This window comes from Colias philodice, chromosome 32 (assembly GCF_061535455.1).
Source record: "Colias philodice isolate Cphi_HAF_F1 chromosome 32, ilColPhil1 Martin Lab GWU primary, whole genome shotgun sequence".
Classification (NCBI taxonomy): Eukaryota; Metazoa; Arthropoda; class Insecta; order Lepidoptera; family Pieridae; genus Colias; species Colias philodice.
Genome location: NC_143117.1, coordinates 1,568,270 through 1,583,907, shown reverse-complemented (window position 1 = coordinate 1,583,907; position 15,638 = coordinate 1,568,270). Strand labels below are relative to the sequence as shown.

The 15,638-nt window shown below is 34.9% G+C and overlaps 1 protein-coding gene and 1 long non-coding RNA gene across 2 annotated transcripts; one reads left to right on the top strand and one right to left on the bottom strand.

Annotated features, from left to right (window-relative positions):
- Positions 1-440: 440 nt before the first annotated feature.
- On the bottom strand, positions 441-6,616 carry LOC149474932 (uncharacterized). The gene is made up of 2 exons (XM_089714021.1): positions 6,313-6,616; positions 441-5,677 (listed from the first exon to the last, which is right to left on the bottom strand). Exons 1-2 carry the CDS (start codon positions 6,364-6,366, stop codon positions 5,189-5,191), a joined length of 543 nt encoding a protein of 180 aa, XP_089570147.1. The 5' UTR covers positions 6,367-6,616; the 3' UTR covers positions 441-5,188.
- A 1,141-nt stretch (positions 6,617-7,757) lies between these two features.
- LOC149474931 (uncharacterized) lies at positions 7,758-9,218 on the top strand. The gene is made up of 3 exons (XR_016318164.1): positions 7,758-8,070; positions 8,345-8,554; positions 9,020-9,218. It is a non-coding gene; the product is annotated as an uncharacterized LOC149474931 (long non-coding RNA).
- The last annotated feature ends 6,420 nt before the right edge of the window (positions 9,219-15,638 follow it).

Below are 15,638 nucleotides of genomic sequence, written 5' to 3'. Positions count from 1 at the left end.
AACGTTGCATTACTTAATAAAATGATTAGTAACACAATTCATAACAATGGCTTCGAACATAATACACTGGAATTGCAGGAGCATTCTTCCTAAAAAATCAGAGTTGTTCCATATCATTAATACCTAAATATAATCCAATAGTAATCTCACTAAACGAGACTTGGTTAAAACCACAGTTAAAACCATATTTAAATTTTCGTAATTTCGTATCCCTATTCCCTGGTTACCTTGACATTTGTTTGAGGGATGATAGAACTGACGGATACGGCGGTGTTGTTGTTTTAGTTAAAATACTCTTATTTTTAAAAAAACTACATTTTTTTTTCAACAGATCGACAAAAGTTACAATATTGTCGGAACTATATATATATAATTCTTATCTCGTCTAAATATCTATAAATAATTATATAAATGTATACATATGTAAGATCCCCTTGTAACACTGCATTGGTTGTCGAGGGTTGTAATAATTAAACTCCAATATTCCAACTCTCAAAGACTATATTTCTTGAAAATGTCGGTAACAAAACTTAAGTACAACCGAACACCTCGAGCGCTAAGTCTCAACTGTCGTTTTGAATGCCGCGCGCCACCAAGCGGCCATTAGTGTTGCCAGTTGATTAAACAATTAATATTGAATTATAAAAATATGAAATTATAAATAATCTATAGTTGATAAAATAATAATAATAATTAGAAAACCTTACACTCGACCATCCTGATGACATGCATGTCCTCATGCATGCACCAGGTGGAACCATATAAAACTTTACACTTGGCAGAACGAGGCATTTGACTCAAACTCAAACATTCAATTGGACTACTATTTAGTAGCACTTTCGAGTCGTCATTACATAGTTAAGTATTTTTAACATTTACCACCGATTCGGAAGGCAGTATCTATGGAGAAGAATCGGCAAGAAACTCCATAGTTGCTCTTTTAAAATCATGTCAATATTACATAATATGTAACTTATATCTAACTACATAATATTATCATAATATGCCAAAGACTAATAATATAATATACAATATTCACTTTTATGATACACGCTATAACCGTTAATTAAAATTTATTCATCATTAACAAATTAGCAAGAGACACAATACATGTAAATGAGTTAATAATAATTTTACAAAAGTTCGTTTTTATCTTTGTAACCAAATAATCACTTATGACTTTACTATCCATAGAACCTTATAAACACTTATAGTTATCCTTGTAGCCTTGTAACCTTGTAACCTTGTAACCTTGTAACCTTGTAACCTTGTAACCTTGTAACCTTGTAACCTTGTAACCTTGTAACCTTGTAACCTTGTAACCTTGTAACCTTGTAACCTTGTAACCTTGTAACCTTGTAACCTTGTAACCACTTATTACTATACTCGAAACCTTGTAACCATCTATAACTAACTTTATAATCATAAAATTATCTTTCGGAAACATTTATACGTTACACATATAGAGCAAACTCGAAATGAACATGGATTTAACAACAGCTAGACAGGACATAATCACAATATCCTACTATCCTATTTCTAAACAATAAAACACAGCAAAGCAACTTCCTCATTAAATTTAACACCAGCCATATTGAAATGGCATGTTCCATCTATATAGCTGAAAGTCTCACAGCAAAAACGAATAAACTTTTCTATCTTACGCGGACATTTGCTACAGAATATCATTACAAATATTGTTGGACATCAAACGGGAGAGTTTTTTTAAGGAAGGAAGATAACGCTAAACAAGCTCTCATTAAAAATGAGCATCAACTACTCTCTCTTAAACAATCATTGTGACTAGATTATACTTTAATTATTAGTGATCCAATAAATTTTACTAACCCTAACACATCAACCTATATAGTACACTTTCTACTACATTGGAGAATTATGACCCACAACTTACACACAATTATTACCACTATTGGCAACATAAAATCTATTATATATTCATTAAAAATAAACCATGTCGTTCGTTTATTCAACATAACATAATATGTGTAATATTTTTATTTGACTTTTTTCTCAAAAATTATCAACATTCGATAACCTCAACTCCAATTTAATTCAAGACCTTGATTCTTCCTGCGCAATAAAATGTGTTTCTTGTAATTTATTAGAATTTGAGGGTCATAAGAAAACGCAAATAAAAGAAGATCAATTCCTAATTCTAACTGTTAATATAAGAAGCGTTCATCGAAATTTCGATTCGCTGGTTGTATTTATGGAGAGTTTGGGGGTTGACATAGATATAGTCATCCTCACAGAATGTTGGACTAATCAGGATAGCTTAATACCCTCCATAGACAAATACCACTCAATTCATACACTGAAAACTTATAATCAAAATGATGGTGTCATTGCTTATATTAAAAAGATTTAGAATTTAAACCATTAATAGACGATGGTAACTGCCTGCTCTTAAAGATAACGAATAACACCACCATTGTGTGCTCATATAGACCTCCATCTTTTTCGAACCCTACCAAATACATTAATTCAATCAGTAATCTCTTATCCTCAATTAACTCTGATAATGTTATGTTCACTGGTTATATAAATCTAGATATTTTGCCATCTAACTTATCAAACCTAATGAGTGCCTAAACATACTGTGTTATCACGGTTTCCGACAAGCTATTGATAAACCTACTAGACTACGAACATGTATCGACCATTTTATGGTCAAATCAAAAAAAATATTGCCTAACATATATATTTGATGCATTAACTGACCACTCCCCTATCTTACTAGCTTTTAACAAATTTAAATTCAACACACATAAACTAGATAAATATAAAACAATATTCGACAAACAAATTATTTCTAGCGTTATTAGTGAAACTGACTGGCAAAATAAAAGAAACTTGGAACATTATTAAAGAAGCATGTCATATCACGAAAACTACTAACAAATGTACAGATTTACTAAGAATAGACTCATGCCCTACTAAATCTCTAAATGCTGTAAATAAGTACTTTGTCTCAATCGGATCAGCCTTAGCCAATGAAACTCTAAATAAGTTAAACCAATCAGAACTCGAACTAGCAACCCTAGCCAGTGACAGGAATTGTCCGGCTAACTCATTGCATTTACACCTGCTGATAAATATGAGACATATGCTATTATCACTGGTCTCAAAAACACCAACTCTTCTGGACATGACAATACCCACTCCCATAATCCAGATTTGCAAAGATATCCTATCAGAACCAATAGCCCATTTGTGTGATTTAAGTCTCACTAGCGGTATATTTCCTGATCTATTCAAAAAGCTATAGACTGTCCAATATACAAAACTGGCGATAAAACGTCTCCTTCAAACTATAGACCTATATCACTGCTTAGTACTCCATCCAAGATTTTAGAAAAATGTGTCAATAAAAGACTCATGAACTACCTGGAATCATTTAGATTACTTAATCCTAATCAATTTGGTTTCAGAAGTGCCCTATCCACCGAGGGCGCTACCTTGCGTTTAACATCTCTGGTCACATCGTATCTTGACTCTAACATGAATTGCATGGGGGTCTTTCTTGATTTACAAAAAGCCTTTGACACTGTTTCCATACCTATCCTGTTAAGTAGGCTGGAAGATGCAGGCGTTAGATGTATTGCCAAAGACTGGTTCCAAAGCTATCTTAGCGATAGAACCCAACGAGTAGGAGTTGACGGCAATCTTAGTTCAGAGTATAAGTGTACATACGGAGTACCGCAGGGCAGTACCTTAGGACCTACTCTGTTCTTGATTTATGTCAACGGCTTATGTAACCTTGATATTGGATGTGGACAAGCTACTATGTTTGCTGATGATACTGTGGTTCTACTTAGTGCAAAGACGTGGGTGAAAGCCATTGACAAAGCTGAAAAGGGACTAAAGGGCGTATAATTAGCAAATGGTTTGAAACAGTCTATTGACCTTGAATACCGAAAAGAAATACATTTGCTTCATTAAAACTTCATCTATGCAGCCAAAAGAGAACATAAATATTAAATTACACATCTTTCCCTGTAACCGCAACAACATAACAAGTTTATGCTCTTGCCCAACTCTGAACAGGACACCCAAAATAAAATACCTGGGTATCTGGATTGATGAAAACCTCAACTGGAAAGAACAAATTACTAGTACGGTGAGCAGACTTAGACAACTGAAAGTAATTTTCAAAACCTTGAGAGATATTGCCAACCAGGACTTAATTATTAAGACCTATAAAACTTTGGGCGAATGTCTTATCTCATACTGTATTGTCAATTGGGGGGGAAGCCGCTAAAATTTATATGTTACAAGTAGAACGTGCCCTCAGAGTACTAGTCACCATACAGAGCCCTTGGGATGTGCCACAGGCTTTACATTGGTCTACAAAGGTCAACCCAGATACCTATTCAGTAGGCTTTACACAGGTCCCTAGTCGGTGGGCCCACCGACGTCACCCAGATACCTACTTACAACAGGCCTTACACAGGTCCCTAGTTGGCGCTTCCGCCAACGTCACCCAGATGCCTATTTACAACAGGCCTTACACAGGTCCCTAGTTGGCGCTTCCGCCAACGTCACCCAGATGCCTATTTAACAGGGCTAATGTACTTTAGATTTAGATTTTGTCCTACAAATAAAGGTTATCACCGATTCGAAATTGCGAATAATAAATCTTTGATCACGAAAAGAATATATCGTTTACCAGCACCTTACATTAAAACTCGTTTTGCCCAAAGGCAGTTTCATTACTTAGTACCCATCCTTTATAATCGCTTTAGTTTAAACTACAATAACGCATTTGCTCTTACCAATCACAAAATAAAATACAAATTAAAAGAATGGCTGCTATCACTTGAATGTTCAGTACTTACTAATTTCTACTCGTACAAAGTAAATACTCTAAAATTATATGAAACTATGGTTTTATTATTTTTTTTTTTTTATTTTTTTTTTATGAAAATAAAATAATCTGACCCACTGTAAATTGAAATATCATTAATAATCTAATCTAAACAAATCCATTTATTTACGACGATTATCGACATTGGAATTTATTTAAGACATGATTTTATTTATTTTATACTACCTACATACAGATTTTACATTTTTTTTTTTTAAATGAAATAATACTAATTTACTAATTAACTAATCTAATAATTATTTAGAAATTTATTATATATTTGCAAATTGTTTAATAGAATTACCTTGTTTTAAATAGATTTTTTTTTGTATTGCTAATGAACGCTGTATATGTATAGTGTATCGGGAAGGCACAGGCTCCTGCACCTCCTCGGACGGGCACGTGGCTGTTGCTGCTGTGTCGGCCGCGTTCGTGGCTACCACTGTGACCACGGCTGCGGCTACGGCTGCGGTTGCAGCTGTGGCTCTCGCGGATCACCCTCTGTAGCGGCACGCGGCTTACGCTGCGCTGCCGACGTTGCTCCACGTCTCGTTGTTGTTGCAGCTCGCGCTCCAGTTGGCGAAGCCGCTTCTGTTCTTTCTTCAATGCCTCTTCACGATCCTGCAGCCGGCGGCAGTAGCTGCGGCTGCGTCCACTGGAATCGCGATCACGCCCCCGAGTGAGGCTGCGACTGGAGTCACGTTCACGGCCGCGAGTGGGGCTGCGCCTGGAACGCGATCGGCTCCGTCGGGGAGTTCCTGCGTTCCGTCCAACATCGTTTGATTCCATCTGAAACTCGTAGCCGGAAAATTGTGTGCATTAGTATAAGATCGGGTAACATTTTTATTGAAAAGACAAAATCAGTAATACCTTGAAAACTAGGCGTGCTACGCAGAAAATAACGAAATTTTGACCCCCCTTATAAACCCCCAGACGCAACAATAAAAATAGCCACATTCAGGTTTTTTTTTTTTTTTTTTTTTTACCCTCAATTTAAACTTCTCCTAGTTTAATGATATTTAAAACTAACGGTCCGCCCCGGCTTCGCCCGTGGTACACATCCACGCTTCTCCTCCATAAGAGCCATCCTCGTACATCGAGGAATAAACAAAACTAAGAAAAGTAAGAATTAAGGATGTCGGTTCAGCCGTTCTGGAGTTCCGCGCTTACCAACACCATTGGCGAGTTATCTTTATATTATAGTTCTTTTACTGTTATGCGGGAAGCATAACATCAGCTTAAACTTCGAAGGTAAGTGGCGTAAAGTGAATATCATGCGTTCAATGTCTATTTACAACACGGCTTCAACATCTGGTATGACGTTAGGTTCGGATCACTATAATAAACTTCTATTCGTGAAAGCAACTACAACGTTTAACAATCAGACTTTACAGAGCATAATTAAGTTGTAGGCGTGTACTTACACTTTTATTGTCTATCCCGCTTCTGAGATGTAAGATCCCCTTGTAACACTGCATTGGTTGTCGAGGGTTGTAATAATTAAACTCCAATATTCCAACTCTCAAAGACTATATTTCTTGAAAATGTCGGTAACAAAACTTAAGTACAACCGAACACCTCGAGCGCTAAGTCTCAACTGTCGTTTTGAATGCCGCGCGCCACCAAGCGGCCATTAGTGTTGCCAGTTGATTAAACAATTAATATTGAATTATAAAAATATGAAATTATAAATAATCTATAGTTGATAAAATAATAATAATAATTAGAAAACCTTACACATATAAATGTATGTCCTTTTTATAGAAGTTGTGCTAGTTTTTGATTACCTATAATTTTTTATTTACATATGTAGATTAGTGTTGTAAATATCTGTGTGTAAATGTTGTATAATATTATATTGCTGCTTCTCTGATTATACGCGTGCGTAAGTCTGTAAAAATGTATAGAAATTTATGTTTCCCTACCTTTTAAAACTTGACACTGGCAAATAGTTCAGTCTTATTGCCATATATAAGAAAAAAAAAAAAAAAAAAACTTTGACGGGCGACAATGCGCCCTCTGGATTTTGGGGTTAGAACTAATTCTATATACCTACATATATATACGCTCATATACGAAGTATATTTTTTTAGCACTACTCTTCTATCAATAACGACAAGATAACGACGCAATTTAATTTGAACAATCATTTCAGGCAATATATTTTTTGCTTGATAGTTGAAAATTGAAATCAAACTTCAAAATAAGATGTGCCTGGAATAAATGCTCATATATATTTGCATCGTTATTGAAATAGGAGAGCGATATTGTTTCAGAGAATATCTACAATTGATATAATATCATTTATTTTCAAAATTTTAGAAATAAAACTAAAGATCTAAATGATTACAAAATGGATGGTTTTTAAAGATTTAGGTGATTTAAAAAAAAAAAAAAAAACTTTTCAGTTGTAATAATTAAGTACATGATAATTAGCTTATAATTAGTATTTATATAAGTTTCATTATATGAATAATACGGAGTCTTTAAAAATGAGATATTTGGAAGTGCTAAATATAATTCAGTCAAATTTCTTAAAACATATTGAAGGAACTTACTAAGGATAATGAAGAAAACGACAATAAAAGAAATTAGTCCTTTATTTTTTAAATGCTTTCACATATTGTAATATTACATTTTATACCTAAAACAAAACTGTCCGTGCACATAATTTTCAGTAGAAAGTTTTGAAAGCCTGAACGTAGGGCTCGATTCAACGCACTTTCACCACACTTTCACGAGAACTAGAAACTTCACACGATTATCAACAAAATGAACTACTACCCGTTCGCTTCGAGTTGGCCGTCGATGACTCAGAACAAAGAATCCTATGGAACTGCCGTAATTGTTCAATTTGACGCGGAAATAATTATGATATACCCATCTCTTTCTCACAACAGTGGTTTTACCTTAGAAAAAGCATCTACACTCTTTTTATTAGCGCCCTCTTCATTGGCATCGATGTACCTAGTTTGCTGCCACGGACGCCATCTTATTTTACGGTTTTGTTTACTTGTGGAAAGATGTCATTGTGAATTTTTTATGATTTTCCAGTGTTTTTCGACCATATGCGAGTGTAATAAGTATAATTGAAAATAAGAATAGGTACCTACCATGAAGTGTTCTTTAGTAGGTTGTGGCCTATGCCAAAGCAAAAACAGGCCGAATCTAACCTTTCAATGGTAAGTGGCTAACATTTCGTTAAATTGTTGCTTATATTAAAGTGTATTTATTATCAAGTGTATAGAAATTTTTTAATCATTTTACATTTAATCATCTTAGTTATTATGAGCTGTAGAAACCCGCAATATTCTCATTATTTCATTTGCATTGATAACATAAACATGAGTGCTAGTGTCGAACATCATCGCATAAACACCTTATCGATAAATTATTAATTTGTTTATTAATAATTACGTGCGAAGTTATATATTGTTGTATATTTTCTCGTTTTAGTTTACCAAGTAACGAATCCCGGCGAAAGGCAGGTTGGAAAAGATTGGCATAGAAAATATCCGGCCAGGAACTAAAAACATTAATGTGTGCTCATTGCAATTTGAAGAGAGCGCATTTAATAAGACTTTAAACATCGTTAGATTGAGAGATGATGCTATCCCAACAGTATTTGCAAAGGTCAATAATTCATCAATCTTTTTATTAAACAAGGTAATTGAAATTGTACCCCCTTACTGTTGACCGATTAATCTAATTGCTATAAGCTTCACAATATCTTTTTTGACTGATATGCTCTAGAGACCTAGAGTGTCATGAGACAAGTGGTGTGATGACTGGTACTTAAAACCTACTGAGTTATTTTTTTAGTTTTTAAGATATTACCTACATTATTAAAATCTTTTTCTATACTTAATATTGTAAAAAGGAAAGATTTGATTGTGTATGCACAAAAAGACCTCAAAACTACTGGTCCAATTTTTTTAATTCTTTCGTTGTTGGAAAGCTACACTATCCATAAGTATAATACACTATGTTTGTTCAATAAATGCTTTTAATAAAAAGAATACTAAAAGTTTTACAATTTACCAAACATTGAGTCCATGTTTCTGTAGCAATCTATTTATTATTACTTGGGACCATATCCAATGTTATAAGTAACATTTTTATCTCTTTCAGGCAGACCATCCATCTCAATTTGCCTTAATTGACATATCAAATACTACTGATCAACCATCATGCTCAGGTTATCCACATCCACAAGATGCCAAGGATCTTGAATTGGTAAGAGCAGTTCTTGAATAGAAAACCTATATGAAATAATTCTTGTTTAAGGTGGATGTTCCGACCGTCCCTCCATACATTTTTGATGACGACTAAACACTTAACACAGACACTATTTCTTTAAAACTAATCATTTTATCACTTCTCTACAATAAAATGTGTCCGCGTTCGACCTTTTTAATCAATAACTTACATTATTTACTTAGAAAAACAACAGTGAAATACCGGCAAAATTTGACACTTCTACAGTAGTGTGCGTGACTTTTGCCAAGCGAAACACGACATAAAGCACGACATCTAGCGCGTCAATGTCTAAACGAATGGCGATGTTTAGACATTGACGCGCTAGATGTCGTGCATTCGCGTTCGTTATCTTATACATAATTCGCATAATTCTAATAAATCAAAGTTCTATGTGTAATAATTGAGTAATTTCATTTCCAATCGTTCAAAGAAAATAACAATAAAATAAAATAAAACTAATGACCTTAGAAACTATGTTTTTTTTTGTAAACAATTTATTACTCATTATTGTTCGTCCGTCGTAGGTCTGTAAACTGTATTGTACACTGAAGGTAAATGGTACTGTAGGTACTTTAGTTCGGCGTCGTCGTCGGCTTGATATAAAATTACATTCTTGATTTCATTGACACGCGCTATGATTTGCGCGCGGAATTTCTTGTGTTGTGAATTTATTTTTGTATCCTCTTCCGCTCGGATTGTGTTAGTGTTCAGACGTGTATTTTGCTGCACCGCTTCTTTATAACCGGTTTACCTTGACTACTTAAACTACGGACTTTTTTCAAAAATGTCAAAAGTACAAAGGTCTCCACCCGGAAACAAAGTGCACCATGTCTCGTCTGAAAATGATATTACTAGACTTGATCCCGAAAATACCTTAATTGGAAGAAGGCAAAAGAGGCTTCGTACCGATGTTCACTCCTCCGAGGAGAAATCTTTGAAAGAAGAACTACTTGCTATGCTTACTACTTGGAAAAAGGATCAAGATATGACATTCCATGCTATGAGAACTGAAATTGCTGAGTTGAAACAACAGTTAACTGGAATACAACACCAAAATATAGAATTAGAAAAATCTATCAATTTTTTGTCACAACAGTATGAAGATATCAAAGAAAAACTCTCTTGTATGGATAAAGAAAGGCGTGAACAAGTGCTACACATTTCTACTTTAGATAATAGAATTGATGATATGCAAAAAAAGGCGAAGTTCACAGTTTTGGAGTTTCGTAACTTACCTCAAGCACAACAAATAAAGTCTGAGACACAACAAGATTTATTTGATATTGTTCAAAAAATGAGTAATGCATTAAATATCGAATTACAAAAATATGACATAAAGGATATCTTTCGAATAAAGGGAAAATCTGGTAATTCAACAATTATTGCAGACTTTACATCCGTGTTAACAAGAAATAACATTCTAAGTGCAGTGAAACAGTATAACAAAGATAACTCACAAAAATTAACCTCCTCGTCTATAGGACTACCCGGTCCAAGTTCACCAATATTTATATCTGAGAGTTTAACAGACAAAGACAGAAGGCTATTTGCCGTAGCGCGTAACAAAAGTAAAGAATTAGGTTTCAAATTCTGTTGGACAAATAAGGGAAGAATTTTTGTGCGTAAATCTGAAGGTAACCCTCGCTATGAAATTAAAACGGACTCTGATTTGTTAAAGTTAAAATCAACCTGACTATATCATTTGTGCCAATTTACATTCGTATTGTTTACTTTTCCAATAATGTATTTTAAAGTCTTAGATATATTTTTAATGTACTTTTCTCAGTGTATCCAAATCCTTATCACAAACTCATTACATTATAAAATTATTTTATATCTACCCGCACTAACTCACATAGCTACTTATTACTTTCTGTACCATATTGCAATGACAGTGAATACAATTACCATGTTTAACTACACTAATCATAAAATTATAAATTTCTTCATTATTCAAAACAAGCGTTTATCATTACAGTTTGGGTGCATTATAATAATATTATTTGTAGCCTTCAATAGTTTTGTGGTGACATTACATATACAGTGAAACCTGGTTAAGTGAGACATCAAGGGACCTGCAATGTCGTTTCACTTATAGAGGTATTCCACTTACCCAGTGTCTCAGATATACAGGTATAAATAAATATCTGTCTCATTTACAGAGGGGTGATAACGATTGTAGCTTTCGTTTTGACATTTTTCAAATAAACATCTGTATGATAGTAAAGCGAAACTAAAACTGAAGGTAATTGAAGCTCAAAATTTGTACTTACGTACTTGGAATTACGTGTGGAATTTGTGGGTTGAATAAGAATGAGTAAACAAACAATGTTGTCTCAGTTACAGAGGTTTATGCATATAAAATTTACTCGCTGTCTCAGTTATAGAGGTAACTATGATGATAAATCGAAAGAACAAATCCCAGATATAGAGGTTTACCTTGTCCCACTAACAGAGGTAATTCAGTGCCAAAGTGTTGGGACCTCAGCATGAGTTCCAGTTATGGAGGTTTCTCACTTATCCAGGTCCCACTTAACCAAGTTTCACTGTATATTACTCTAAAGTCTTACTAAATAATTTATTTGATTTGCAGTTTGTTAAACATCCAAAACAGATTTTGGTCTCTTCACTAATACTGTGGTATAATATTGTGTTTGGCAAAAAATCAAAGAAGTTAATTATGGATCATTATTTGATACTAATTTGTCTGGATCATTGTTTGAAGAAGACAAACACCCTCCATACAAATCAAGACATTATAATTCGAAGATCACGGAACATATTCATATCTGTACACTGAATACTCGGACACTAAGAACAGAAGAGAGCCTGAAAGAACTGGAAATAGCCATCTCTAATATAAAATGGGACATACTGGGCATCAGCGAGATGAGAAGGCCAGGAGAAGGGATAGAAGAAAAGGATGACTATATCCTGTTTCACAAAGGAGAACACACCGGTCAAAAGGGCGTAGGTTTCCTTATTAAGTCTACAATGAAGAAAAACATTCTGGGATTCGAAGGAGTTTCAGACAGAATTGCGGCAGTACATTTAAAATTTCCGGGTTACAGGAAGAACTGGGCCATCTTTCAAATATATGCCCCAACAGAGCATTCGGGGAAATCAGACATAGACTACTTCTATGACTGTTTAGCTGAAGCAATAAAACCGTACTACAACAAAAACATAATTATCATGGGCGACTTTAACGCACAGGTTGGTGAAAAGCAAATTGGAGAAGAATTCGTAATCGGAAGGTTTGGTCACGGAAAAAGAAGCCAAAACGGACAGAAACTAGTAGAATTCATGATGGAAAATAACCTTTTTCTAATGAACTCACGCTTCCTCAAAAAACCTAAAAGTAAATGGACGTGGTGCTCTCCAGGTGCTAAATTCAAAACTGAAATTGACTTTATTTTAACAAACAAAGCAAGTGCGTTCTCAGATACCAACATAGTCAAAAACCTCAACTTCAACACAGACCATCGTATGGTTAGGAGCTGCCTAAGTTTAAACCAACCCAAAAGATCCAGGAAAAACCTCGCCAATAATGATGAGCCGCTCAAAATATCTGAAATCAGTCACCATAACAATCCCCGCACAACAGAATCGTTCAATGAAATCATTACTTCTGACGCAGAAACTGGTATTAAATACGAGAGATTGCAAAACAAACTGAAAGACATGCTAATCAGCAAACCAAAGCGTAAGGAAAGCTACTTAAGCAAAGAAACAATGGAACTATTAGATGAAAGAAGAGCACTATTATCAAATAAGGGGGACAGGGATAGACGCCAAAAAATTTCGAATCTTAGCAAAAAAATAAAGGAAAATATGAGGGATGACCGCAAGAAACAAAGAAATAGAGTCTTGGAAGAAAATATAAAAAGAACAGGAGGAGCAAAAAAGGCTATGAAACAACTAAGTGAACACGGCAAAGAATGGATACCTAAATTAAAGCAACGCGAATCTCATTTAACTAATCGACTCTCAATACAAAAACTAGCTTCGGACTATTACCGCCGACTGTATACTGATCCAGGGAAAGACCCAATACTAGAAGCAAAAGAAACAAACGGAAATACAGTTGACGAAGTACCAGAAATACTGGCCTCAGAGGTAACCAAGGCAATAAATTCCCAAAAACTCGAGAAAGCCCCAGGGCCGGACAAGATCCCTAACGAATTACTCAAGGGAACATTAGAGGAAATTAGTCCTGTGCTGGCAAAACTTTTCAATGAAATACTACAAACAAGACAAATCCCGGAAGAATGGACCAAGTGTCACATAATTATTTTACATAAAAAAGGCCCTAGAGACGAGATTGAGAATTACAGGCCTATCTCTCTTATATCCAGCATATACAAGGTGTTTGCTAAAGTCATCCTGGAAAGGATAACACCAACGCTGAACGAGAGCCAACCTGTGGAGCAGGCGGGATTTAGGGGGAAATTCAGCACATTGGATCACATACACACACTAAAGCAGCTGCTACAAAAGTATAACGAATACAACAAACAACTGTACTTGGCATTTATAGACTACTCAAAGGCATTCGACAGCCTCAGGCACCACTACATTTGGCGCAGCCTTGAACAACAAGGGGTCCAGAGCAGTTACATAGAATTGCTTAACAGTTTATACATATCTAGCAAGGCCTGTATTAAACTGGAATCTACAGGAGAACCATTCCCTATTCAAAAGGGCGTGCGACAAGGCGACCCTCTCTCTCCTACGTTATTTAACGCTGTACTCGAGCACATCTTTAGACAGCTTAACTGGGACCACTTAGGTGTGAATATTAATGGAGCTCGCCTAAATCACCTAAGATTCGCCGATGATCTGGTGCTTATAGAAGAAGACCCTGAAACATTGCAACTAATGATGCAGAGCCTTGCAGATGCAAGCAGAGAAGTTGGCCTGGAAATCAATGCCAGTAAAACAAAATTAATGTCAAACTCTAGTGAACTAGACGTTATGGTAGATGGCAAAAGGATTGAATATGTCAAAGAATATATTTACTTAGGACAGATAATTTCCCCTTCAGATGATATGACAAAAGAAATTAACAGACGAATAGCCCAAGGATGGAGAAAATACTGGTCGATGAAGGAAATAATGAAAAGTAGGGTACTGGACAATCATATAAAAAAGAAAACGTTCGACACCTGTATTCTCCCAGTTCTCTCTTATGGCTGCGAAACCTGGTCGACAACACACTACCACAGAGAGAAGCTTATAAAATGTCAACGTGCCATGGAACGAAGCATGCTAGGGTTGAAAATTAAAGACAGAGTCAGGAACACAGACATAAGGAAAAAAACAAAGCTCACAGATATACTTACCCGGATAGACACCCAAAAATGGAGATGGACAGGTCATTTGCTACGCCATCCTATTAACAAATGGAGCAAACAAGTCACTCTCTGGCTACCAAGAGACGGCAAAAGAAGCAGGGGTCGTCAAGTCAGAAGATGGGAAGATGACTTGAAACAGACTGCGGGACCATTTTGGATGAGAGTAGCAAGGGACAGGTTACATTGGAAAGAATTGGAGGAGGCCTATGCCAAAAGGCACACCGAACTTAGGGACCTCTTGTAACCCTATGTTTAGGAATAAAAGGCTATATTATAATTATTTGATACTAAACATAATAATTACAGATTTTACAATAGCTTTGTGTTTAATGGAAATTAAAATTCAGTCATCTTCATCATATTGTGTGTTCAACGGATACGGGGCCTTGAGATTTAATTTTATAAATCATGATATTTCTGGTAAGTTTAGTTATTACCTCGTTAATTATCTTTTATTCAAAGTTCAGTTGCATACATATAAATGTCGTTTCGCTAGATTTTTGGTACCAGAAAATGACTTAAACTATACTTATAACTTGAAACAGTTTATGTTAAAAATCTATCGATATAAGTTATTGGACCTGTTTGTGAGTATTTATTCATCTAACTCGAATAACATAATTTTATATCCATATTATTTATTTGACACACAAATTGCATTTTACCAAATTTCCGTCTTAAACTCATGCCTAAGGATTAATTATTGTTTTCTAGTGACAAATTTTTATTCCGGCCTAATGTTCATCTGCGTTTTTACTGTGTTTGTCACTTATGCAACGTATTTAGTGTTATTATTTAAGGAACGTAAAATTAAAACCTTTTATAATACACCGATAACTAAAACTTATATTGTATATCGATTTAAATTATTTATTTTGATTAAAATTATTGCGTCTTGGCTTGAGGTTTTTTGTTATAGATACATTGTGTATATTTTTAATTCAAATTCGCGGCGATTAATGACTACATAAATAATTTGGACGACACCTCCTTTTGCGAAGCTTTATCTTGCTCCCCTGAGGATTGCTCCCACTTACTGTCTTCTGATAATAATAATCTTAACCTTACAATATTATCACAAAATATACGTAGCATCAAGGCGAATTTTTTGGGACTTGTAACCTTACTAGAAA

Excerpts from the sequence above, each read along its gene's own strand:
- LOC149474932 (XM_089714021.1), bottom strand. The coding sequence starts at position 6,366 with ATGCAGTGTTACAAGGGGATCTTACATCTCAGAAGCGGGATAGACAAT. Across the intron at positions 5,678-6,312 it reads GCGGGATAGACAATAAAAGT|ATGGAATCAAACGATGTTGG; the intron begins GTAAGTACACGC and ends TACGAGTTTCAG.